This window comes from Chiroxiphia lanceolata, chromosome 4, assembly GCF_009829145.1.
Source record: "Chiroxiphia lanceolata isolate bChiLan1 chromosome 4, bChiLan1.pri, whole genome shotgun sequence".
Lineage (NCBI taxonomy): Eukaryota > Metazoa > Chordata > Aves > Passeriformes > Pipridae > Chiroxiphia > Chiroxiphia lanceolata.
Genome location: NC_045640.1, coordinates 24,040,001 through 24,067,744, shown reverse-complemented (window position 1 = coordinate 24,067,744; position 27,744 = coordinate 24,040,001). Strand labels below are relative to the sequence as shown.

The 27,744-nt window shown below is 40.9% G+C and overlaps 1 protein-coding gene across 3 annotated transcripts; it reads right to left on the bottom strand.

Moving 5' to 3' along the window:
• Nucleotides 1-308: 308 nt before the first annotated feature.
• On the bottom strand, nt 309-26,743 carry KLF3 (Kruppel like factor 3). Of its 3 annotated transcripts, XM_032685132.1 has the most exons (7): nt 26,632-26,743; nt 22,418-22,456; nt 15,633-15,729; nt 7,737-8,232; nt 6,697-6,847; nt 2,132-2,292; nt 745-1,056 (listed from the first exon to the last, which is right to left on the bottom strand). In XM_032685132.1, the coding sequence occupies exons 3-7, from the start codon at nt 15,687-15,689 to the stop codon at nt 875-877; spliced, it is 1,047 nt and encodes a 348-aa protein (XP_032541023.1). In that variant the 5' UTR covers nt 15,690-15,729; nt 22,418-22,456; nt 26,632-26,743; the 3' UTR covers nt 745-874. The 3 variants fall into 3 exon arrangements, with proteins under 3 accessions (XP_032541022.1, XP_032541023.1, XP_032541024.1); XM_032685133.1 differs by lacking the exon at nt 22,418-22,456 and having other exon boundaries at nt 26,632-26,741; XM_032685131.1 differs by lacking the exons at nt 15,633-15,729; nt 22,418-22,456; nt 26,632-26,743 and adding an exon at nt 12,300-12,819 and having other exon boundaries at nt 309-1,056.
• Between the last annotated feature and the right edge of the window lie 1,001 nt (nt 26,744-27,744).

The window sequence follows — 27,744 nt, the reverse complement described above, 5'->3', positions numbered from 1 at the left end:
GTGCCCAACCACCCTCTGGGTGAAAAACATTTTCCTGATATCCAACCTAAACCTCCCCTGACTTCAGGTTGTTTCTTGACTGTGTGTTCCACCCATACACTTGCACAGAAACCAGACATACAGTGTCACTCAAGGTCTTCATTTAACAAATCCACTGGGGCATTATCCAATAAAAACAAGGATATCTACTACACTATAATACAGATGACAGATGATATTGGTTTAGATGCACAGTGTTATGTACGGACCCATTCCTGCCAATTTTTCTTCTTGATTGGGGTAAATGATACTATGACTCAATCCTTCTGTAAAGTAATTACACTGTTTAGATTTATTTCCTCAGCGTTACTCACTGTTTGGGCAGAGGGGATTTCTAAATCAAATGTCTTTCTAAAACTGCTGCATTAACCACATTGCAGAAATCAGCACAGCCAGGAGAGTTCATTCATTGCATTGTTGAGCATAAAATGAGAGCGTATCCCTTACTGGGCACATAAATGAAAGTGTCTGTCAAGGACTAGCATTTTGGATATTCAATAACATTTACTACTTTATCAGTATATGCTGGGTTGATTATATGAAGAAACCAACAAAAGCCGTTAGTTTACAAATTCCCTTATTCACAAATGGAATACATTAAACACACTGAATGTAGAAAGGGTTTGCTTAGCATCCCCAGGAGAAAAAAAAGAAGTATTCACATTCTCTAGGTCTGACCCGTGGCAAGGACATAGGAGGGTTAGATAACATCTGTTACTGACCATATGTAAGCTTTTAATGGTATAAACTCAGAGATCCAGACCAGCTGAATCCAAATTAAAATGCATGTGTAAAAAACAAAAAAAGTGTGACAGGAGTCAGGGACAGAAGACATTCAGACTAGCATGTGGCGTTTTCTGTGAAGAGCAAGATGGTCCGAACGGGAAAAGCTACGGTCACAGTCTGGGCACTGAAAAGGTTTGATTCCCGTGTGCTTGCGGAAATGCCGCGTTAGTTCATCAGAACGAGCAAACTTCCACGTGCATCCCTCCCAAGTGCATTTGTACGGTTTTTCACCTGGAAAAAGAAACACAGAAGTGGGGATTTAAGACATGAACATATCAGTTAAACGTCTGACAGATTTATTCTCTTGCCTTGTCAAATTTCAGCAAGTACTTTAATGCTTACTGAAAAGGCCTGCAAACAGCACAAGGCTGCAGAGTATTCTGCACTAGAAACTGTGTAGTCAGAGTTAACAGACCAAAAAATTGTTTCCTGCCACAACTTATTTTTTTGTTGTCTCTCTGTTCCTCTCTCTGCCATATTAGCACTTGTTTTGTCTCATCAAGCCCAGAAGTGCGAAGGTTTAAGCATTTTTTCATGTATTTTCAAAACAGGGAACTCATTCCAGATTAGCTGGGGGAAAGGACTGTGCTACCATTCAGAACAGCAGGCAGAAATTTTCTTGTGATTTCTGAAATTTAATGTAGTATAAATAACTGGCACCATTGTCACAAGTATCTCAAAATCTCTCTCAATCATTACTTTCAAACATGTCGTTCTCCCTCTTTTTTAACACCGCTGTACTGCCGCAAAACCTTGGATGTGTATATATTCATTTAGCATGCCAAGATGAACATTTCTGTGGAGAGCAGAGATGGGGATACACTTACTTGAACACTCATTCAGAAAAGAGCACCACTGGACCACTGGGTAGCATGTCCACAGAGCATATGTGTTTGCATTTGGCACACAGTCCAGATTTCTGCAAATGGGCCACTCCCATGGAAGTCTCAGTCAAATTTAACAGTGATGTCATAGCTGAGGCAGTGCAATTTGAACTGTTTTGGTGTTTACAGGTTGTGCAGATTGAGTAATCTGCAATTGGACACAAAATGAGTGAAGAGCCAGTGAATGTAAAGCACACCAGCAAACTCCAAGAACCTGCTCTGGCTTACAATCTCTTGCTGTGGGTTTTCCTGCTATGTCCTCTGTCTTTTGCTCAGCCTGTAATTATATCCTCAATGCCAGATCTAATTTCTTTCATTTTGCTACTTATGCCTGTGGTCACCTGGCCATTAGCAGGAACAAGCAGCTTAGGCTACTATTTTGCCACAGACTTGATGAAAGAGAAGCATAGCAGTACTCAAACCTGTATGGGTTCTTCGGTGAGCCTTCAGATGGGAGCTTTTAGTGTAGACTTTGTTGCAGCCTTCATAATCACATCGATGTATTCTACGTTTTCTTTGTGTGTCCGGAGATTCCACAGGTAAAGGTCTCTTTCCTGGCTGAACTATAACTGAAGGGTGATTCCTGCAAAGTCAAATTGAATGTTAAAAATGAAAAACATTCAGCACAGCTAACCTCAACTAGTGTGATTCATAACAGAGCCTTTTATTCACTATTACTCTGTCTCTTGGCAGAAAGAACACCATTGCATGCATGTTGAAAAATTCAACAGGGTTAGCAAATTTTGTGTACTCTAGCAGTAATATTTTTAAATGTTTACTCACTTTGTGGCATGATGTAGCCATTTTTACTACTTTGTAACTGGTTTTTTTAACATACTTAGGAAAAACTCTCTTCAAATTCTTGTTTTTCAGTCAACCCCAGATTTCTCAAAGTTCATAGTGAAATTTCCTTGTATTTGTTCACAATTTTTCGTTATCCTTCAAATATAACTATTTTGCTTGTAATTGGAAACAGCTATTCCATGTTATTAAAGAAATTGTATCTTTAGAGTTTCAAAGCAGAAGGCAGTCTTTATTGTTCCAGCCACTCCTTTAAAATGTAATTAAGAATTTCCTGTTTGGTGCTGGCAGGAGGGTGCGGCCTCCCTGTACCACTGACGTCAATTCCTAAAAGTAGAGCTTAGCCTGTGTGCCACACCCACAGGATGTCTGAAGTTGTCCCTCCACCTTCATAAACATGATTTTTCACTTTAGAAGCCCACAGGTACAGCACAGGTAAGACATGTACTAACTACATACAGACTTCTGCAACAAACACAACCATAAACATTCACACACGTGAAAACATACGAGTTTCTTAAAAGGCTGACTGTTGAATGACACCCTACTGTATAGCTGGGGACAACTTTGATTCTTTCTTCCACACCAGTGTTAGAAAAGGCAACAAGTATGTTTGTCAAAAAGGTATGTGGCATTACAAATCTTTCAACCTCACAAGGTTGCATTTTTCAGCCCATTAGCAGATCTGTATCAAAGCTTTTAATATACTTTTTAGCTTTTAACTGAAATTTAGAATATAACGTGCAGGTATTAGCATTCCTTGTTGCAAAACCAACTCCTCCATGTGGCAGAAATGAGCTTTCTAGAACTCCTGTCTTTTCTCAGTTACTGTATTTCACAGTTTTTTACCAATTGAATTACGTTTTATAACACTAGGTTCTATTAGTTACTTACACCAAGTTCCTTTAAGACCTAATTTTCAGAAACATTGAATACCTACTTTTCTGAGCAAAATAAAGGGCATGTGCTAAAGACAGAAAATCTGCATGGTTTAAGAAGAAAACAGCAGGATGGGGATTAGCAATGTGGGAAAAGTTTAATTCTGTTTTTAATTCTTTTATTAGAGTTACAAGCTTGAAATTGGAAGCCAAATTTTCTTCCATTGGTGGTTCTGTGACTGTTGAGTGATGTACTCTTTAAGTACATATTAGATCTAGCTAAAAATATTATAATGGCAGGAAACCCCAGATGGTGATGTTAGACACAGATGTACACACTCTTAAATAAGAAAGGCAGACTTCTAGCTTCCAAAGAAATGGTTCTCCAAAGCAATGTTCAGTTTAAACGCTGTTGCATACTCGTCTTTTTGGAGAAGCTCTGGTTTAGGACAGCAAACAAACTTGGTTTAAATCATTATGTGTGGAGACTAGTCCTGTACATGCTAACATCTGGGAAAAGGGAGAAAAAGGGTATCGACCCTACACCATTTATGATGATTTTCAATCTCAAAACACCTAGAAGAAGTGCTGAGAATTTGTCTCATTTTCCCTTTAGAGGAAATGAGGCTGGCAAGACAACAGAATGTTATCAATAATCAGATAGGGTGTGGTAGTTTTAAAAAATGGTTAAGGCAGTGTCAAAATTCAGAGGTAAATATTAAGTAAGTGCCAATAATAAAAGCACAGCCATAATTCTTTCATTCCCTCTTATACAACCAGATACAAATTCATTTAAGCCTACCCACTTATGTGTCACTCTTCAATTGATAAGAATATCTTCTAAAAATCATGTTACAATTTCAACAGCTTTTTCTCCTTCACCACAGACCACATTGTGTTGACAGCACGAGTGAGACTTTGACATTTGCATGAAAATACATTAATTAAGTTTCTTATATTGGGCTAGAGATTATTACCTCAAGTTTGATTTTGGAAGTTATTACATAGTTACACTGATTATCAGAGATACTAGAAAGTCTTGCCACTCCTACAGAAATGCCACCAACATTATACATATATATACATACATACATATACATATATAGTGTGTATGCCAAAACCTAACACTCAACCAAAATAAGTCACTTAAAAGGGAGACTGAAGGTTTCCTATGTCCCTTTAATGTAGCTCATGTGTCTGAATAGTGCACTTTAGGCAGCTGGAACCTATGAAAAATGATAAAATCGTCATTGCTTAACTACAGCTCTTAATGCAGACACTGACAAAGCTGAGAAATGACAGGGGTTTTTTTATAAAGGTTTAGATCTCTCATCTTGTAACTTGTGTGATTTGTCTATGTATTTTTTAACGATATAAAGATAAAAAAATAAAAGTTATAAACTTCTTGTTTTGGATACAGCTGAATGTGAGCTTGAAATGGCTGGGTTTAGGAATAATCAAGAACTGCAGCCCTACAGAACAGCTATGTAGGTATTTAAGCTGTTACAATGCGAGGACAGGGTCTCCATAAACATAATGCTCTGTATGGGCAAGCAGAGGAGATGCTTTGGAAACATGGACTATAGAAATTTTTTTTGTAACAAAGCTATCTACACAGTATACCAAATTTTATATTCTTTGCTCAGCGGATGAGTTTCCTGTGGAAACTGGACTCATTGGGAACTTTATAATGCAAATCACTAACGCAGGTGACAAGTCTGTAGAAGTCTCAGCCCTGGAGGAAGGGTGTGGTACCAGCCAGGAACAGCACTTACTGGTTTGCTCTTGTTAAAGAGGCTTAACAGAGACAAAAACTAAACTGAAACATTTGATAGTCCTGACTTAGCAGTAGTTAGTTCCAAGACCTGACTGCCTTGTGTGGCAGGTCCATTATGGAAGGCAAGTAAGCAACTAGTAAACATGGATGTTTACTATTGTATGTTTAGTATAATAAAACATATAAGGTTATTTTAAAATTAACAGCATATAGTTTATAAAAGCTAGCTGTTTGAAGCTTGTTTGAAGCCAAGGAGAGGTGCCCACAAGAAGGCCTGGAGCTGCAGTGTGCCTTCTAACCCAATGGCCACGAGCAGGAGGGAGAGGCAGCCTGCTGAAGGAAATGCAGACCACCCGCCTTATGCTTCCTTTCTCTTTCTGAATCACACTCACACTGGGTTTTGAGAGTCTGGCTTGGAGCCCTTTTTCCCTACTCTGTGAGGTGAGGTCAAATATAACTGCCCCAAGGGTTTCAATGAGCAGGAAGAAAGGGCAGAAATGGATTCTGAGCTTATGTGCTATGAGTTGTGCTCAGTTCCAACTTCAGCTCCTGCCAAGGCCATGCTGGCAGCCTGCATGCCTACCCAGAGCACTGCCTGCTGAAGGATGAGCCGGGCTCTGGGCCATTCCATGGTTTTAATAAGTTGACAGAGTTTTCCCTAGGAAAGCAGGAAATGGAAAGGATGCCCATGGCTGCTCAGATGCTTCCTGAGAAATTTTTAATGGTTCCAGTGAAAAGGTTTACTAATTTCTTCTTTCTAGCCCTTGCCCTGCCTTCAAACAGCCCTTGTCCTGCCTTCTGCAAACAGTACTATTTTAAACCCAATTAGATCTGTGATCTAGTTCATGCAGTGGCCCCGGTAAAGGCTATACCAGCTCAACAAGTTAGTACTGGGATGGAAACAAGTGGCCGTGAGGAAGGACAGCTTCAGAAACTACCTGAGCTGCCAAAAATATCACCCACAGAACAATGGCCTTGGGTAAACATGGAATTTCACTGGATATACAGAGAACTTGTAAGCCCAAAGAGGTTCTTTCCACTAACCAGCCAAAATTTTTGAAAAAACAAAGAAGTCCTCCAGGAAGAGAAAGACACAACACTCATTTTTTAAAGAAAGATATTTCAAGTAACGTAAGTACAGAGATCAGTATGAAATCTCTTTTAGCTATCTTTCAAGTTTGCTGCTGGTTTTACATAAACAGATTATCACTGTCTTACTGGGAGTTCTATTCTCAATAAACTGTAGGACTGGAACTATCATCATTTCAGAAATGCGTTATATAAATGGCAGATCTACGTGGTTGTGATATATAAAGATGTATCAACTCCCATATTGCTAAAGACGGGAGAAAAAAAAAGTTGAAATCACATTTCACAGCGGCAGTGGTGGGAGGGAAGAATGTTTTTCTGTATTTACCACATGTTCTAAAAAGTACAGCAACAATCCTTCCCACTCCTCAAAACTCGTAAATACTCCAATGAACTGCTTTCCATTCTTCTGCTGATCTTGGAACTACTGTTAGCTACTTACTCTTGCAACATTACTTGCTGGGGAGACAATGAGGTCATCATTGGAGGTGACATTTGTTCAGGATAGAAGTCAGTCTTCGATGGTTCACTTCCTGGCTCTACTTTGATTGTTTTCTTCAGTGTAGGCTTCTCATAAGACTCAATGACAGGCACTGTATGGGGGAGGGTAGGAGAGGGAAGGCAATACATAAAAAATATGAAGAGTTATGGAAATAAAAAATATACATAAAAATGTATAGTTAAAACAAAAGAAATCCATTAGTTCTATATTTAGTGTGACAATTCATGCTAAATACAAAATCTTCCCGTTTTGGTCTATCTCCTGATGACCTATGATTCAAAGCACTTCTATTCATTTTCATCAGTCCAATATTTTTATCATTCCAAATTTCAGTAGTGAAACAGCTTTATGTAGGTATAAAGAAGGGCAACGAAACTGGTGAAAGGCTTGGAGCACAAGTCCTAAGAGGACCAACTGAGGGAGCTGGGATTGTTTAGCATGGAGAGGAGGAGGCTCAGGGGTGACCTTATCACTCTCTACAGCTACCTGAAAGGAGGCTGTAGCCATGTGGGGGTCAGTCTCTTCTCCCAGGCAATTTGCAACAGGATGACAGGCAAGGGCCTCAAGCTGCACCAGGGGAGGTTTAGGTTGGACATCAGGAGGAATTTCTTCACAGAAAGGGTGATTACACATTGGAATAGGCTACCCAGGGGGGTGGAGGAGTCACTGTCCCTGGAGGTGTTTAAGGAAAAATTGGATGTGGCACTCAGTGCCATGGTGTAGTTGACAAGGTGGTGATTGGTCAAAGATTAGACTCAATGATCTCAGAGGTCTTTTCAAACTAAGTTATATTGTGATTCTATAACCTTGGTAAGTTTGGTAAAATATTTGCAAAACAAATTCTATGCCTGAATATTTTAGGAGACCAGGAATTATGTTCCATTTCCTAAAATGCAAAGAAATACAGGAAACAAGTGCTTGGATATTGTGTTATTTTCACAGTATGAGATGGCATAAAAAAGAACTCTGACAACACCAACCTTGCATGCTACTTGGAGTTTCCATCTCATCTGCAAGAACTGTGGACACCATGATGGGCTGCTGGAGATGGGGAGCATACATAAAAGGAACTGGCTGGACCACAACAGGCTGTATAACTGGGAGTATTCCAGGGCTTCTCAGTCCGTGGCGTGAAAGAGCAGCAGCCATTACAGGTGGGATTGTTATTGGCATAGAAATAGGCTGTACTCCTGGGGGTGATGGTGTGAATTTACTGAGAGGTGAGCTGGGTGAGGACAGAGTCAATCCAGGTGAAGTTCTCCTATGCACAGTCTGAAATTTTAGTGGGGACGGAGAACTTCCAGTTGAAGGTGGTGAGCTCCGTTTATTTACCGTAAGGTCTACCGGCTCCATCTGGATTCCATTTGACAGTCCTTCAGGGTTGGAGTAGAATTTATTGTGCAACATACTTGGTGTAGAATAAATGACGCTGTATTTGTTTGGCTTCATTTGGTCCATATAATTGGATGGGTATGACTGTCAGAAGGAGTGGAAAAGAAATAAAGAAAATCAAATAATAAATCACACAGTTACTGCTGAAAAAGAAAGACAGTTAATAAAACTGAGGCAAAATAAAAAAGTTTAATGAGAGCACTTTATTGTACTTTCTAAATAAAAGTGAATTAAATAAAGCCTAAGATTCCACACAAAGGAAGTTACTCAAGTACTGATTCTGTTTCAGAAGCAATGTAAAACAGATTATGAAAGCAAATCTTCAAGGCTTATTCAACTATTTTCTCCCTTAAAAACTGCTTGTTGTAAACTAAGCTGCATATTTCTTAACTGATCTGGGAGACACATGCTGCTTATGCCCAGCATAGAAGTATATACTGAGGGTCAAGAATTCTACCAAGAGAGGAGTTAAATTTGACTTAAAATTCGAAGTAATAGGTCCCAATCAAATGCTATGGTAATTGCTAAACAATCAATCGCTAAAGCAAGAAAGAATCTGAACCCAACAATCAATAAAAAATACACAGCTGAACTATATAAGTAATGGGTGAGAAACTAAAGAGTGCAAAAGGAAAATTCTAAATCTTTCTAAACCTTTTTTTGAGTATAAAGTAGCTAACTAGCCAGTCTGATTTTGGAAAAAAAGTATAGGGATAAACATTTGGAAGAATATTCCTGTTAATGGTAGCTAGCAGTTCTCATTACAATATAAACCCCAAAGCCAATCTTGACCTATGTGATGATCTCCATATTTTAATAATAATTTTATATATTATTGTTATTTATACTAATTATTTTTATAAACCAAGAAGTATTAACATACACTGCAGAGTACAGTATTATTAAACAACTATCCAGACCAATTTTGCATTTAAAAACTGTTGAAAATTGAGGTTGTTTACTAACAGCTAATTTACTGCAGAAATGGATGGGATGTTCTAACATACCAGAGAGACATAGAACAAGCAGTGAACACAGATTTTTAGTCCTGTTGTCAATTTTTTAAAATAAAATGCTAACTCTGGATTTTAGTTAAGTAACCCTTCACATCAAGGCTAAGCAGTTTCACACTAATCTTAAGAAACTGACTAATTCTTTGACACCAAAAATACTTTGATGAGTGGGATTAAAAAAATGTTCAAAATGGTAGGAAGTGAAACAGATCAGAAGTATAAAACTACTGTATTTTTATATAATTGTTTCCATAACATTTCAATTATTTTTTCCTGTGGTAAAAACCTCTAGTAATACATCTTCCTGGTTTTCAATGTTAACTAAAAGTGTTTTTGAGAAATGACACAAATGTAGTTTTCCTCTTTTCAGTTACTGTTTGAAATAGTGAGTCTAGAAAATATAAAATTTTCCTGCCGCATTCAAAGCACTGTGATAAAACAACAAAGCTGAGTCACCTCTTCCATAAAATATTCAAACAAAGCAGCATACACAATGGTGATTAATCTCCAAACAGTAAATATCACATTTAAACCTCTGAAACTTTATTCTCTTTATGACTATTCTTACAAGTAAATATCACATTTAAACCTCTGAAACTTTATTCTCTTTATGACTATTCTTACAAATTCAATCTATAAAAACATTCATCTTTGACGGTAACTTGTTTCTCAGAATTTTATTAAAGTACCATTATTGTAAGCAGTGCTGTCTGTAGACTTGCCAGCACTGCTGAGCCAAGGAACAAAATCATAACCATTCTAACTGATGAACACCAGTAAATATTGATAGAATTTAATATTTAACAGCATTTACTACCTATTAAATCTGAGCAAATTATGAGCATAGCCAAAAAATAAAAATTTAAACAGGAACAAAACATTAAGTACTTCTGTTAAAATTGCTGTTATTGGTTTAAAGTTTTTGCTGTTATTGGGTTATAGTTCACCTAGTTTCAACAAATTACATTAAACATTCCACTGCTAAGCATCAGTGCATTTACAGTGCTGCAGGTTTGTCAGGGATGACCACAATGCCAGTGCCTACAAACATCTGTTTCATTGCAAGAATGCTACAAAGGAAAAAGCTTGTGCAATTTAAATCTCAGAGAAGGCTGCTAGTCAGTTGTAACCTTTCTATATGAACAGCTACCCTCTTTCAACTCTTTGACACCAGAGGTGGGTGTGTGTGTTGAAAAAAACACCAAAGTACTAAAATGTTGTGCAGAGAACTCTAAATTAGAAAAGTTAAGCAGAATGTATTTAGATAAGCAAGAAATACTTTCCAAGAATTAGAAAGAAAATAATGATGTTTTAAAGAAGTGATTATTTAAGGGACTTGGTATTTTACCCCATATGCCTTGCATTATCTTGCGTAGGTTTTCATTGTTGTAATTAAGCTGGCACAGATTTAGTATCAGCTATATTTTCTGGCAGTTTGGAGAAGCTGAATCATTTTCCTACACTTTTCTTCCTTCTGCAGTTTTAATTGCTATTCTATCTGAACTGCAGATAAAGTTGTCACAGAAAAATGTGGTGTGACAAATTATGTTTTGGGGGAAAAAAGCATGAAAAAGTTGAGAAGGATGCTAGAACAATGAAAAAGAAAATATCTGCTGTCAATCAGACACTGGAGGAAAACAGTTTTGCTTCCCTACCGATGAAGCCTGGTGGAAAACCTGTTCATTTGGAGTAAGTCACACTCAGATCTACCCTGGCTCTGAATTTAAACTTCCTGCATCTTTTAGCATAGCAAAGTTTCAGTTTCTAGGTCCTGGGACACAGTGATTGCCATTAGGTTGATATGAACCATTGCTTTCAAATTTGGTGTAGCTTTTCTTTTCTTTGCCAGGGAAGCAGACAGCACCCCTTGGGGATATGGGATGGGAGAGTAAGGAAGACTTCACAGTCTCTCTCTGTAAATAAGGAGCATTATTCACAGCAAACAAATAAAAAAAAAAGCCCAACTACCTCTGTTCAGTTTTCTAAATGCCACCAAGTGCAGGAAGCGGGAGTGTATTTCACAGTCTGCAAAAGCAATCTTTTCTCACCTGTCCTAGATTAGGCAAAGTATTCTGGTGGAATGACAGAAAATGAGACACCATTGCTCTGTGTTCCTAAAATATTTAAGGTGATGCATTTTCCTTGGATTTCTTCTGCGGGAATTAACAGCACATGCAGGAGTTTGGTCTGACTTGGGATTGAAAAAAACCCAACAAATTCTCACTTTCCTGTAAATTCTGCTTTCCCAAACATCCTTAGGCAGAACTGTATGTTATGACAGTAGATCATTATAATGATGCAAGATTGTACTTCAACATATATCTCCTTCCAGTCCCCATCTGGCTCTTTTTATGTTTGGTATCATCACTTTCCCTCTTTGGACCTTACAAAGCAATTAATTTACCTTTCTTTGCTGTTTGTCCATATAAAACTCAGAGCACTGAAGCTACAAAGAAACTAGAAAATAAATCAAAGGAACTTCTCATATTTTTGAGTTGTATCCATGTGGCTCATACAATTAAAACAGTAAATCCCAAAGGAGAATCACTATGGTTCCCCTCTTGTCAATCTGTCAAGCATAAAGACTGCCCAAATATTTCACATTCACTCCTATTACCACTACTGCTTCCACAAGAGGACATTACCAAGCACTACTCTGATATAATTTGCCAAATTCTGTTATACTGCCATAGTATAACATCTTATTTTTTGTACAGATGAACAGGTTTTCAAGCAATTCACCGAGTCTTTTATAAACTACACAACCCTATTAATTTAACTTTAAAATTTGGCCAGCCTCTTGGAAAAAAACATGTAAGAAATATTAAGTACTTCTGTTAGAATTGCTGTTATTTGTTTATAGTACAAAGTTCACCCAGTTTCAATAAATTAAACATTCCATCACCAAACACCAGTGCATTTACAGTGCTGCAGGTTTGTCAGGGACGATCACAATGTCACCACCTATGAACATTTGTTTCATTGCAAGAATGCTAGAAAGGAAAAAGCTTGCGCAATTTAAATCTTAAATGCTTTTGGTCACAAAGTCTATTAAAGAACAAGCATCCCAAGGTGTAACCTTATCCTAAGACAAGAACACCAGGGGGGAATTGCAGCAGTAACTGTCTGGATACCCACATAGTTAATGCGTTCCATGATGGGGAGCTCTAATGATTCAGATTGACTTTGGTGCACATTGGCTTGCAAAAGGGTAAAAATGCTGCTGGAGATGGGGCCAACTGGTCTCCCAAGGTTGTAGGCAGCTTCCAGACAGATTCCCCCTCCCACAGCAGGGAGGTCTGCATAGTACATCAAGAGTAAAGACTGGAACACTCATTTTTGAGCAGGTGAGTAAAAGTGCCAAGATTCAGTCACATGCAGAGATAAAATCCTAAAGTAGTTCCATGGATGCTTTGTTCCTTTGGAATTGTACATGCTGCAAGGCCAAGGACTACAAACCTGCATGTTTCTAGCTGAACCTGCTTATGCACGTATTATAACCCTTTAGACCTGACTATATTATATACTCCATTGGCAATATTTAGATACTCTATTAGCAACAAATCCCATCATAATGACCCACAGTGTCATACTTCTTGTGCCTGACCAAGAGTCTTCCCTAGTCAGGCACTTTCTCTGCTACACATAGAAAAACTGTTTCAATTCAATTTGAATTCAAATAAAGATGGTAACTCACAAAAGAGCAACTTATTTCACCAAATGGTAACTGGTATTTGTCCAAATGTTTAAAAAGTCCTTGCAGCAAATATTTAGGTAGGACTCAGATGACATTGTCATTGGTTCATTAAGAACTATCATAAGATGTGTTCAATAATTCATTTCAATAAATAGCACGAGCTGTTGGTAGAGTGATGAAATACTGTGAGTGCGAGCTTCAGTCACCTCAGAAGAAGTTAATCCTTTTATCCCCACACGCTGAAATACAGTGGTGTCAAAATCATTACTAATTTCCTTCTCCCACTCCAACTAATGGTATGTTTTAAAGACAGACTTTACACCTACAGTGTATGTTCAGATAGAAGAGTGAATAATTCCTAAGGGGTTCAATTTAATTTGGCCTCTAATGATACTACTAGAATGAAGGATGCAATAAAAATAATCCTGATTTTAGATTTCTGGGTTATGTCAGCCTGTAGTGACATGCTTAGCACCTCCACAACCTCACACTGACAGTTTCTTTTCCATTCCACCTCCTCAAAAGGTGGTCAAGAAAACTAATTCAGTCAGTGGGTGCTATCCTTTTCTGTGTTCTCTCCATATCACAATTCCTCCCATGAGAGGTGCCTCCAGAGCAGTTTCTGATGGGACTATGTGGCAGCAGGGCTCCAAGAAAGACACAAGATCAAGAAGAGCTAGGGACCTCGAGGGCTTGGGGCTAAACAGCCTGTGCGTGTAAATAAGCTGAAATGCACATGGTCCTTAGCCTGAGGGAAACCAGAGTAGTATCCAACGAGGGGAACTTCACTCAAAAAACATGCTTTCTTCTGGACTTTCTGCTTTTTATATTGTCCTTTTTTTTCTCATTATGTAATAACAAAAAGAAAAACATACGGATTTGGTAAAATGCTCTGAGTAGTCTCTAATGGCCGGTCAGAGTGATCACACTGAGTTGTAAGAATATTCCAGAGGTCCAATGCATGGAAGACACCACACCACTACGAGAAGGATGAGAAGCAACATTTGGAACTACAGTCTTGAAATGCACTGGGCTCAGAAATGCTCTCTTGTTCTTCCCCTTGCAGTTTTTCCTTTATCTGCTCGTCTAGGAAAGACTGCTTGCTCCTTTCCTGGTGAGCCTCCTGAGGTACCAAGCCTGTCCATCTTGCAGAAGCACATGTCTCTTTGGGGCATTTGTGTGCCTCATGCATCACCGCAAGCCACTGCAGAACTTTCTCTGGGGGACGAAGGCAGATGTGCACAAAAGACGGCCCAAAAGACGTAACCGCATTTTTTTGCTAAAACCAGCCCATTTTCTGCTTTTGATGGACACCATTAGATATCCTCAGATAATCATCACTAATAAGGTTACACAATAATTGTGATTAAACTGATAGACAGGTTGGCCAATACTAAGGTTTTTTCCTGATCCAAATATTGGAATTCATCATATTCACACTTTCAGTGAGAGCTATTTTTCTATCATTGCTCTTAAGTAAACAAACCCCACGAAAGTCAAACTGTAATTTTAAAATGCACATAAACTTAATTCTCAAAATATGTTATCAATAGCACTGAAGAAATCAGACTGCTTACAGATGCATTTAAATTTATGAAAATTATTCTACATTTTAAATAAAACAGGAAACAAACTTTCCACTGAAAGATGCCATTCAGAGTATGAGTTTAATGCACTCTAAGTTATGTAAACTGACTTCACCCTTCTAATTGATCAGCCTTTCTAGGGGTGTAGTTTCATGTTACACTTAATCTGATGTTATTGTGGGCTACTGCTGAAAGGGGAGGCCCCATTCCCTCATCCTCCCCGCTCCCCTTGCTCAAATATGGAGCAGCTGCACAGAATGAGACAGATCAGCTTCCCAATCTGACCAAAAAATGAGTATTTTTGGTGGGTTAGCAATTCTGACCATTCAGTGAGCTGATCCAAATCATTCTAGCGCCACATAATTCTTCAGTCACACAAAGGAGACGCAAAGCTGACAAGGAGGGAGAAAAACCAAAACCTTCCCTTCAGCAGCAGCCTGTATCTTCACAACTCTCATTGTACAGCTCCCATCTACACGTCTCCGCTGCTCTTACTTATCAGACTCTTCTCTGAGATGACCTTATATATCAAATTCACTGAAAATGAACTCAATTTTAAAGTAGTGTCTCTTCTTCCCCTTTTTTCCCCGGGTTCCTTCTCCACTGCCCTAGTTTTCAGCTGTTCACAGGTAAAGCAGTGCAACTGGTTTACCCAGCAAAAAGCCATTGTTGTTTTGTTTTTTTTTTTTTAGGATTAGATTTAGAGCACAGAGTTAGCCCCAGGCACGTGTTGTCACAACCAAGAGAGAAACAGAAAAAGGGATAGTGAGAAGCTGTTCCTTTAGTTCAAAGGTGTAAGACTGAAACCACAGGCTCTTGTCACTTCACTGTGAAGCATGGCAACTTAATTTCAACCCATCTCCATCAGCACCACAAACAAGAGAGATCATATTTGCAGAGCTCACAAGTTCCTGGATGTTCTCTCCTCTGTTCTGGAGATGGGAGCTATTGAAAGTTTGCAGTTGCTCTCATCCCAGAGAAAATCTGACAGGCAATGGGTCAGGTCATTTAAGGCAATAAATTAATAAACTACAGAAAGTTTTCTTAGAATGTGAATCTGAGTGCATTAAGAGCAAAACACAGCTTCACAAGCTTTCCCAACTAGTCCAAAGCTTAACGAAATCTTAGTATGACCTAAAGGTGAAAAAACCAGTCATCACAAAGGTCAATATATTTTAAAAGTCTTACCACTGAAACAGGCTCCATGGCTTCTTGCTTGATAGGGACTGGGTCAAACATTAGCATCTTTTTTATTCACCTGTTCTGATGCTTCTGATGTCCTGGCCTGCAAGGCAAAGACAAAGTGTTAGAAAGCCACCCTAATCAACTTTCTGAATTGTAGAGAACTTACTATTTTGTCAGATTAAAGTGAATACTTATCAATCTCTAACATAGATTCTTAAATATTTGACTAAGTTTAAATATTTTATTTATTGTAAGTTCATTCTTTCCAAACTGCTATTGAAACAAAGAGACATTTGCTCAATTTAACTAAAGTTAATTTGAATTTTATTGTGCATGTCAGCATACCAAGACCACAGAACTGTCACTTTCATTAGCTGTCAGTGTTTAAACATATCACAGTTTAGACTAAGCATTTCTTACCAGCATTACAACTTCAGAAGAATTTTCTTTATACAAGTGAACTGATTCTGGAGAGGATATCTCTCTTCTAAGAGTTCTAACAGAAATGTTCAATAGCTCACATACAATGACACTGATATCAATGTAAAATAAAAACTATAATCCAGGACTAACTTGGACTACATTCAACATGCTGCAATGACAACATAAAAAAATGCATCAGTTATTTCCATGGCATAACAGATTTAGTGACAATTCAACAACTATTTGTGCTAACTGTGCAAAAGAAAAGCACTTCAAAAAATCTGCTTGCATTCTGTGCAGTTTCAGCTGCCTTTTCTTATCCAATCTCAAAATGCCTGAAACTAAAGTACTTAGTGTGACGCATTTCATTACTATCATTCTACACATTTGTCGTGGTCATCTTGGAAAGATGCTGTGAAGGAAAGGAGGAGATACCTCTTTGAGGCAAAGCCATAAGGGTGCAGAGTTAGAAACTAAGGAAAGTAAAGGAAAGTTGTTCACAATAACATTTAGATGTTGGCAAGCTTTTTATAAATCACTTGATGTTATACATTATGACTGATGTTAAAGGAGCAAGTTCTGACCACACCCCATACAGTTCACAGTCCTGCCTGGAAGTGGTATGACCTCTATTAAGATGTGAGGACAAAAATAAATGACACCAATTCCCTTTTGGCCAGTAGATGGCACTGGAAAGAAGCAAATACAGACAGACTCCACCATCCAGGCAATTCACCCCGTGGAACAGGCTGAAGGCTCACCAACAGATTTGTAGCTGTGGCTGGAAAATTCTCTCAGAAATGTAAATGAACATTTTAAGATGGAGCTGCTCAAATTAAAAAAATTCTAACAAGCCTACACTAATGAACAATCTTGCAATTAACGTGTGTTTATAGATCAAAATTTGTTAAAAGCGTCCAGAGAAAGACGGCATGAGTTGTTACAAGTCTACCATTAATTATTCAGGCATACAAATAACATTTAAAGACTTTTGAAAATATATTACAACAGTGTGCATTTTGAATAGTGGAAACAAGTAGCAAAAGTAAATTAAAGTATCTTCATAATTCTTCTTACAAAAGTTGAAGGCCTGACAAAAGCAAATTGCAAAACCAAAACGAAACAAATAACACAGCTTAATGTAATTTCCAGTTTAAACTTACTACGTAGTTTTAGTTTAGGAGCAGTTGTGTAACTTTCAGCATTATTTGCTAAAAGTTGTGATAATTCTGTAAATACCTTAAATACGTTTGTGAGAAAGTTTTAAATTATACTATACTTCTTTAAATGGTTATCTTTTAGATAACCATTATCTAGTTATCTTTTTCAGGTTTTTAACATTTCACATAGCTAGAACTGATGCTTCAGAAGACTGTCTTCCCAGAAATACATCCACATATCTATACATCACTCATGTTCTCACACATATATATGCAATGTGAAAACAGAAAGAAATTATACTCCTAGTTATATTAGACACTAAAAATGTTTATAGTAAAATGTAGCCACTCAGACAGCCTATATAAGAATTTGGAACTAATTCCTTCAGTTTTCAGAAAACTTCCAATTTTTAGTTTGTATGTGCATAGATAATGTGACACACTAATTTGTACTTTAGTGAAGGAAGAAAGGAGGAAAGAAAGGAGAGAAAGAAGAGAAAGAGAGAAAGCAAGAAGAAAAAAAGGAAGAAAGGAGGGAAGGCAGGAAGGAAGGGAAAAGAAAGAGGAGTTTCTTCTAAGTAAATGCAGTGATGCTCATACTTTCTGTCATTTTTGTAATTTTAAAACTGGATTTCTTTAGTTTAAGAGTTACTCCTTTTCAAGAAAGTGTGTGAAAAGACACTTGATATACATTTGACATGTCATGTTACACATTTGAGTGTTTCCCGAGATAGCTCTAAATTACTGTGTAGGAATTAGACTGACACAGACAACAGAAAGTGCTCTGAATAAAATGAAAAATAATTCTCAATCTTTCTCAAGTGCAGTCATATAAGAGCAGCAGAGGAAAACCTTACTTTTATTACCACAACACAGTAGAGAAATTGAGCACTTTATCATATGTTATTCTTAAGCAGCAGGTTTATTTTGCCTATTTGATAGTGAGTGGAAACTAATTTTCAAGAAAGGAAAATTAATTAGCGTGTAATGCTTGGTCCTGTCCATCCAAATCTTATTTGGTGGACTGCAACAGAATCAATACAAACCAGCTTTGGATCTGGCATTTAAAATTTAGCTCAAAAGGATACTTTCCTAAGGCTATAAATAAACTCACAAAACAATGGTCTTTGTATTTAAAAATAATGCTCCAAATTGATAGCTTGGACCACATGCATGTACACTCACACACAAATAAAGCATACTAGTTCTACTAAAAAGTAGGTAATTTTTCCCAGTATATTTGTAAAAGCATGCCTACTAACTCAAAAAATCCCAATCTCTCTCTCCTAAACATGTGAGAAGGGGGCAATAGGGAAGGTAAACAATCTTATCTGTTTCTATTACAGAGGAATGAAAAACCAGTTGGGTTCTACTTTACACCATGATTTCAGAATGTATTTGTTTGAAAGCCTGCAAATTGTTTAGTATATACAACTAATTTCTGGAAAAACAAAATACCATCTCTCACTCCTGAGGTGCTCTGGAAAATAAGTGAGGCGACAACAATATACTCATATTAAGTCTATTAAAAAATAAGGTCTTTGTCTTTCACTTTATTATGTAAACTATTTTGCATTAAAGGGTTTACTCATGTGGGGTAAAAGAATTTAAAATGCATGTAATCTGAAACTAAATAATTAACTGCAATCCAGTAGGCAAACATTCCACCCTCTCTTTTTTTTGCTCTCTCTCTTTTTTTCAGCTAACAAGCCACCCAGTTTTACTTTCTTGCCTCCTCCCATTCACTCCACCCTGTGGATCTCCGCCAAGTCAGTCCAACTTGTCCAAACAGGACATGGCTTTTGATAAGATTTTGCTCACACCCTGTACTTCAGAAAGACGAATGAAGCAATTGGGTTTTGTATGCAAATAAGGACAGGTGCAAGGTAAAGTTGAGGCAAAGTCCCTCAGTACTCTCCTATCTGAAGTCCAGTGAAGACAGCAAGCCGGAAACAACAGAAACTCTGCCCTTATGATCCAATATACAATATACAGCAAGGTCTCTATTCCAGAAGGGAAGTTCATTATCGTTAGAGCTTATCACCTTGTCAGGATTGAAGAATTCTCGATACCAACTTTCTGACAGGTGTATGGTTTATTATTTCAAAGACATAATTAAATGAAAGCTTAAAGATACTTAACACGCATTCTGACAAAAAGGGCTTGTATGGATTATTTATCCTAGATGAAACGTGCAAAGTGGTTAAAGAATGCACCCAGACTACACATCTACACTGCAGAGCAGCTGGAAAAGAGCGACCGCAGTGCAGCTACTCCCAGCAGCAGCTCTACACATCTACCTTCAAGGTCCACCAACTCTGCAAACCTGTTATGAAAGGAAAGGGTGGGGCAGAGGGCCAGTTTTGACTGTGCACATCCAACAACAAAGCGTCCTTCTAACATAAAGCCTCTGCTTTCACTAAATACCTGGAAGAACAGTCAGTGACCTGACTCCTGTGGCAGACGGGGGTGGTGACCATAAATTCTGCCTCTCTTCACTCTGCCTGAAAGCACATATGGGTTTGCTTCCTCAGTCTTTGTGCCTGGGGGAAGCAAAGGAATGCTGCCACATGTACAGCGAGGCTTTGTCTAGAAGCTTTAAGGTATGACTGTTATTGTCAGCATAATTACAGAACAATATAATGGTATCTGCTAAATTAGCACTGCATGAGTGCTCTCTGTAAAGACACTGCAGCTCTTGCAGCATGTTGGTATCTAGCAATCAACTTTAAGTCATGTGGCCAAAGCTCTTCAGTCCAAGCCCTTTGGGACTCAGGCTGTTGCTTTGAAACAACTCTCCTGTGAGCCTCGAGTCAAACTTCTCCTGGTACTAAGGAGAAGTGGTACTATCAAAAGACTCTCCACAGATGAAATCCAAAAGGGTAGGGAGGTTTTCTGAACCCAGGTGAGAAGTCATCTTCAGTGGAGCCTTGAAAGAGAGTCTGACAGAGAGAAACCAGTTTCTGAGACCAACATTCCATAGGAAAGGTATAAAAAGAGTTTTCCAGGGCTAGTAACGTGTTTTCACTTACTGGACTAGTTGCTCATCAAGATCTGAGTCAGCAAAAAAGTTTCTACAGTTCCATTGACTTTAATGGGAAGTAAGCAAGTGCTTAACTGCACTCAACCCCAAAATAGCAGCAGGCAAGGAAACTCTCCAGCTCAGCACAGCAGTCAGAATCAGTCAAAGCAAGCAAGAGTGGGGGCAGGAACAAAAGTCCAGACATGGTGCTGGGGGAAGAGACCGGACCAGACTGCCCATGAAGAACAGAACAGAGGGAGAACCATGAAGAACTAGCACCCCAAGAAAATGCTTCACTGATCAGTAGCCTTCTTTGTTTTTCATTCACTGGATTTCCACTAGGAAAGAGTAATAATTGTTGAAAAAGTTAGGATATTAAGTAAAAGAAAATAATACACAGGCAAAAATGTTCTCCTTTAAGTTTTATTGACAGGTATGAAGAAAAAGAGCATTTCTACAGGATTCTGTTATTTAGTATTTCAAACTATTTTTGCTTTTTAGCAAAGACTTGAGAATCTTTTACCTTCCTCCTTTCAGGACTGCAAGTAGGCTGAAAAACCTGTGTTTTTGCACAATTTGTGCATCATAACTTCGCTGATGTCACCTTGTTTGACCTAGAACTGCTTTGACATAATTATTTATCACCTGTGTTGCAGACTAATTGGTATTTCCTTTAAGTTTACAATAATACTGTTGCAGGCTCTTTGAAGCCACATGCCTGGAAATAGCTTTCTTGTAGGTAAAAATTTTGGGGCAAAAATGTTCTTGCATTGCTTGTTAAGAAGATGTCTTCCTTACCAAGGAAAAATTGAGCCCTGTTCAACCTTCAGTTCTATACTTAATGAACCTAAGAGAAGGAGAAAAAAAAGCTCTTGAGGCACCTCCATTAGACAATATTCTCCCTTATCAGAGCAGACTGCTGTCTGGTTTCCTGTCTCAAGCTACTTCTTAGAAGGAGAAACAGTCTAGTAAGGATAAAAGATCAGACTTTTGAAAACAAGTGAAGTATGTGGAATGGTATGATAATCTTTCCCTTCCAAACCGAACTTCGTTATTTTTGTTGTGCGTTTTTTAAGAGGTTAATTTTTATGATAATTTAAAAGGCAAAATATTAGGCCTTTTTATTATGAAGAAAGAATGACAGAAAATACTGTTCTCTTATGCAAAGGTTTCTGCTATTTCAGGAAACAAATGAAAAAGAAGATTCTACATTTTTTATAGTAAGGGAAAGAAGACAGAAATCTAATCCTAGAGAAAGGAAGTGTACATTTATGAATAATAGCCTAAGTGATTAATTTGAACAAGGATCTGAATACTGGGCAAACGTTGATGAACTTCTATGCACCTACAGAAATGAAAAAAAAAAAAAACGAACAAAAACAACCAAGGGAAAGAGCTGGATACAGAGTGGGTACAAATGTGACAGTGATCAAAGCAGCTTAGACTCTTTAAAAGTGGAAAGTCTGTCATGCCTTCATGGATCAAGTTAGTTTGCTGGTAACACACACTGACTGTATGATAGGCAGACCACACATTTGGTTGCATTTTTTTTTCCATTCTGAGTTAGTTTACTATTAAAAACCTGTTGGAGCTCTGTCTTTCCATTTGGCTGATCTACACTTACACTTCCTTCCCCTGGGAACTACTACCTACAGCTACAAAACACTTGAAGGAAGCTCTGACATCAAGTAAATGCTTAACAGGGAAGAGTTAAATCTCTCTCCTAAAACTAGCTCTGCCAAACTTCATATTCTGGATTGGAAGCAACTAGCCTCGGAATGAAAACACAAAGCTTGAATGCTGACACCATAAAAGAACTCTAAAAGGCCTCCTGTTAGCGGTGTTAATTAGTATTTAAAAGTTGGTTTACAGAACTATTATAATTTTAACCTCAGTTCCTTATTTTGTAGAACTTCTGGCTACAAAAAGGTGCAAACCACAAAATTTACTGCATTTATTATACACCAGTTTCCAGTACTAAACACAGTTAAATGTAACTCTTTTCCTGACATTGGAAAAAAAGATTAAATGTTTGAAATCCTGTGCAAATTAGCAGTACTAGAATGAAGATTTAATTGTGTTCTAATGGATAAACTCATCTATGGTGTTCTAAAATGAACAGAAAAACAACAAAGTAAAAACAACTGAGAACAACAAATTAAAATAATCAACAAGCAACTTACCAAAACTGTGTGGCCAAATACTTCTTATTATCTGGATTTCTGAACAGACAAAAAACAGTTTGATATAAGTATGTGCACATAATTCAATTAAAAGTTATTTTTTGCATAAAATTAAGCGCTGAACCAAGTTTAAAGTGTGTATTTCAGATACTTCCTAAAAGATATCTGCAATGATCACAAACAGCTAACTTGTAGCATCCAAGAGCAGGAACCAAAAGATTACTTTAAAAATTATTGAAATAAAAAACCAAAGGAGTAAAACGAAAGGGTGGAAGTATTTTTGTGTGTACAGAAGCTACGCATATTCCAGGCTATAACTGACAGAGAAGAATTAACACTCCATCTTGCATTTTCATCCAGGGCCTGATTCAAAGCACACTGAAGTTAATGCAAGTCTTTCTCTTGATTTCAAAGACCTTTGGCTTGGGTCCTTTAGCTCTTCTTCTGTCAGACCCAAAGGAACAGAAAGATTAATGTTTTTCTTAATTTCCTCTCAATATTTCACTATGTCTGCCTGCAACAGGGTGAGGGGTAAAGATAAATATAAAAACAGGAGTAAAAAAATTAATTTTATGCCTTCAAAAATAGAAAATGTGGGACAGCAGTACCTATTAACGCCAAAGAAAAGTTAACTAGCAATGTCTCATTTTCTGTATTACATCTGCAGGACAATGAATCTTCTAGTTTGTATAAGGAGAAAATACTTTTTGAGATCTGGAAATACAAAGTGCTTATGGTGGACCATTCAGCTTGGGTAAGGGCAGAAGCCAAAACCCTCTTACAAGTACAAGCTGAGAGATGTGGATTTTCTTCTCATACTCTTTACAGATCAGTGCAACTCTGTGACTTTAATGGAGATATTCCAGATCAGCTGATGAGCGAGCGAGAGCAGAAAACTGGCTCATAACTTTCTGGAGACTTGAGTTCAAGTTTTCAACGAATGGAGCAAAGCTCTCCAGTTCACTCCCAGAACTACACTGGAGTTGAGGGCGTGCGTTAAAGGTTAACTTGGAAACCTTGTTATGACATAACACAGGCATCTTAAGCAATCCTGAGTGTGTAGAGACATGATAACTCATCGGGTGGGGATTGGAAGTTGAGGGGCAGTGACAAGGGGCCTGGATGAAGCTACCAAACTGCCAGAAAACAGCCTGAAACAGGAAAGAGCACCACATATGCCACTTGGAATGTGTGACGCAAACCCCAGCCTTGAAACAAAGAACAGGAAACAGCTCTGCTGGCTGCGCTGGGGAGAAAGCACAGAGAAACATTTAGGCGGCCCTCCCTGACCCTATATTCATGAGCAGCTGGAGTCTTTTAAAACAACAACAGTGGGTGGAGGTGTTTGTTCATTGGGTGTGAATAAAAACACTGTCCTTATGCAGGGGACCTGCCCTATTTACAAACAGGCTCCCTTAACGTGAGGAAACAGATTTTTAGACACCACAGGTCATGAGGATTTGCTGAAACCTTCCCTTCGACCTGTTGGTTTATTACTGTATTTACAGAATGCCAGTAGCTAAACACAGCTACAGCTTCGTAACATCAAAGAGGCAGCACCGAGTCTGACAGTGAGCACCTTCTTCACAGACAGACTAGGGGACGAGGCCACTGCAGGAGGGATTTGTAAAGCTTGGGGCTGCTCCTGGACAGTGGCTCACTCTTGTTCAGCACTGCTCAACAGCTGAGGACGAATGTCACTCAGTGAACAGAAGAATATTTTTCTAAGCCATTGCATGCTTAGCCTTCCACATCCCTGTCCATATGCACTCAGACTTCATTTCAGAACCTGATTTTCCGTGGATATAATACATTTATTTTAGAAGTATCTGAATATACAGCTGAATAAATGAAATAAGCTGACAACATGAGGTAGAAAAGTAGCACATCTTGTCTAGATGTCATACAGCAGAATAACTTCATCACTTGTTTTCCTTCAAAGCAATGGTTTCAAATACTGTCTTGTTACATACTTTGCACTGGTTATTGATATGCCATGGGTGGGACATCTAATCCTATCCAATGTGAGAACATGTTGCAGCAAATTAAGTGGATGACTACCACAGTAACACTAATGTGGGGTTTGAAGGCTGGAATTTAATAAATGCACATGGGGTGACAACTGGCTAGTACAGCACCTACACAGCAACGTGTGGGTGTCGATTTTATGCCAATAGTATCAGTTCCTTTCTTCATACTGAATAACTGGAAATATAAATAATGTGGTGCTTGTACAACCCCCATCTCTATTATCTCTGAGCCTTCGACTAAACTCACATTTACATTGTTATTTATCTGAAGATTTTGCTTTTGGCTAAGCAGGTGGTACCTCAGTCAAATCCTCACAGTACCTAAGGGCTCACTCGTAGCTCTGCTACTTGGAGGGAATTCTGCTTGGATTCTCAGGGAAGGGAGAGACCACTTAGTATCCTTTTCTGCCCACCCCCCTTGCCCCTACCCCCAGTCTCCCTCATGGTCTGAGACATGGCAATAACAGGATGCACAGGGAAAAAAAAAAAAGAAAAAAGAAAGAAATATTGTGAAAAACATTTGTTTGTGACCCTCCTTGTGGAAAAATAAAAAAGGCTACTCGAGTCAACTTCAGGTTTTTTGTATTTTGATACCAGATAATATATTCTTAAAAATACAAGAAGAAAATTAGTTTGAAATAAGTATCTTCTGGGTCAGGCAGGATTATCAAATCCAGATGTAATTCCGCTCACACAAGAACTAGCTCCTCGTGTGATTATCAAGTCAGTGTACCTTAGAAGTATTGTATGGAAAAGTCACTAGTGAGCAGCCATGCAATCCTGTTTTCAATACGGGTAATGTACATTTATGCATATTAGTTTAAATAAAGTCAAGTCTTCAGAGCTCTCCTATCAGACATCCAAATTCAGCTTTTCCCAACAGTAAAACCTTCCGAGCTCAGTTCCACAAGCAGTGACACCTCCTGAATTTACAAAGTCAAGGAAGCAAATAAAACACAGCAAACAGCGCAGGTACAGTACAAGGGAAGGGCACAAAATAACTTTAATGTATATTTTTATATAACTCTTGAACGACCACTTGAGCTATTCTGAAACAGGTCTTTCTCCCAACCTCCAGTTAGGTGCTGTGATCTCCCAGGGCAGGCTCGTGTTGCTAAGCCTTTTTTTTTCCACGGCTCCCCTTGCAGTGCCAGGCACTCACCTGACGTCGGTCCAAAGCAAATAACTCCTATTCCCATTTCGGTTAAAACGAAACAAAAAAAACAAACTCCCCCAAAAACCCTAAAACCAAACAAAAAACTAAAAACAAACAAACAAACAAACAAAACCAAAAAGGGGAAAAAAGAGAGGGAAAACCCCCCAATGGGCATCCATCAAAGGGAAGGTGATTACGGCCGTTATTTCTAACTCCACAGTTCTCTGCCGTGCAGTTCCACGTTATACCTTCGCCGGCACAGCGGCCAAGCGCTGCTAAGGTGAGGTGACAATACGAGGGACAGATTTTTGGGCGCCGATTTCATCCTTGACTTCACCGGGAGTTAAACTGGGGACACGGCGCTGCCGACCCGCTCCGCGCTGCGGGTGGGGCACGGCCAGGAGGAGAGCTCCTGCCCCGGCATCCCCTCCGCCGCCCGCGGAGCCAACCGAGACCGCTAAGCTTTCCACCTCCGTTTGCTCGGGCGCTATATCCCGCCCGGGATCTGATGGCTCTTCAGTCTCTGCCCGAGGCCGCCTGTCCCGCTCCGCCACGATGTCGGGGCTGCGGCACCGCGGGCGGGAGAGCAGCCCCGAGGGGCGGGCGACCCGCAGGCCCGCCCGCCCTGGGCAGGCGGGCGGGGGAGCCTCAGCCTCCGCCGCGGGGGAGGGCACCGGGGGAGGCGCCCCCCGAGCGGCCCCGCTGGCCACGCAGGTGCGCTGCCCGCCCGGCGGACACGGCGGCACGCAGCCTCGGCTCCCCTCGGCCGCGCACGGAGTTCCCCCGCCTTGCTGAGAGCCCCGCGAACCCCGAGGCCAGTCCTGCTCCCCCCTCCCCGCAGCTGCGACCCGACGGAGACACAGTTCCCGCCGCCCCCGGCGCGGCGGTGGCTCCCGCGGCATCCCACCCCTTGTCGCCTCGGGCTCCACGCTGCTCCCAGCGCCTGGAAACTTTCCTCCTCTGGCACCTCCATCCGGCAGCCGGCACAGCCCGGCCCCCGCATCCCCCCCCCCCCCACCCACACTTACGCTCGGCGGGCAGTGCGGTGCGCGCCCGGTCTCCGTCGGCTCCCGCAGCGCCGGGGGCCGCGGTAGGTGGCGGGGGCTGGGGGCGCTCCGGTGGCTCCGAAGCGCGAGGCCGGCGTGTCCCGCGTCCCAGCGGCTGAGGCGCCTCGGCGGTGGCTCCGGGTGTGTGTGCGAGGAGGAGCTGCCCGCCCGCCGCCCCGCTCCCGCCCTCCGCCCGCCTGCTCGCCTTCCCCCCGGGCTGCTGGCACCGGGCCCCGCTGTCACATGACGCCGGCGCCGCTCGCCCTGCCAGGCTCTCCGGGCCGGCGGGGTGAGTGGCGGTGGGAGGGTCACGGCGGGGAGCGCGGCCGGGCGGGTCCCCGCCCGCAGGGTGGAGGCTCCGCCGAGGGGCCGGGGCGAATCACCGCTCACCAGCCGGGCACGCAGTGCCTGCGCACCCGCCCAGCCTCCCGGGGGCAGACAGCCTCGCACAGACACTAATTATCCCCAGCAGTCCGGGGAGGGGAGAGGAGGGGAGTGGGGCCGCCCCACTGAGAAACCTGCCCGTCCAGCTCCTCCTCCCCGTCCGTGTGTAAGGCAGAGGCGTGCACCTGGCACTGGCCCCGCGGCAGGGCGCACCCCTCCCTCCTGCCCTCCCTCCGCGTCCACCCTGGCCGACCTGCGGCGGCGGCAGCAAAACAACAGCAACACCCAGCGCCCGGGGGGAAGGAAGGGAGGTGCTCACGCTGGGCCGCTGCCACCGAGCTGGCTTTGCCGGCGGGGGCTGGGAAAGAGCGCGGGGCGGCGCGGAGCTGGGCGGCGGCTCCCCCGGCCCTGCCGCCGCGGGCTGCCCGCGCCGCGCCCCGTCGCGCCGAGGAGGTGGCGGGGCCGGGCGAGGGCCGGAGCGCGGCGGGCGTGGGGCAGAGGTGTCGGCCCGGCTCCGCCCCGGACTGGCGGCTCGCCCGCCGCGACCGCCGGCTGCTGGGGCCCTTGCCGGGGTGGATTTTACGGCTGCGCTCAGTCCGTCGTTCCCCGGGTGCTCTCTCGCCTCCGGCACGAGGGAAAGCGGGTGGCGGGGAGAGGCGCTGCCAGCTCCCCGCGCCTCGGCCCCCAGTCGCCTGAGGCGGCGGTCCCCTC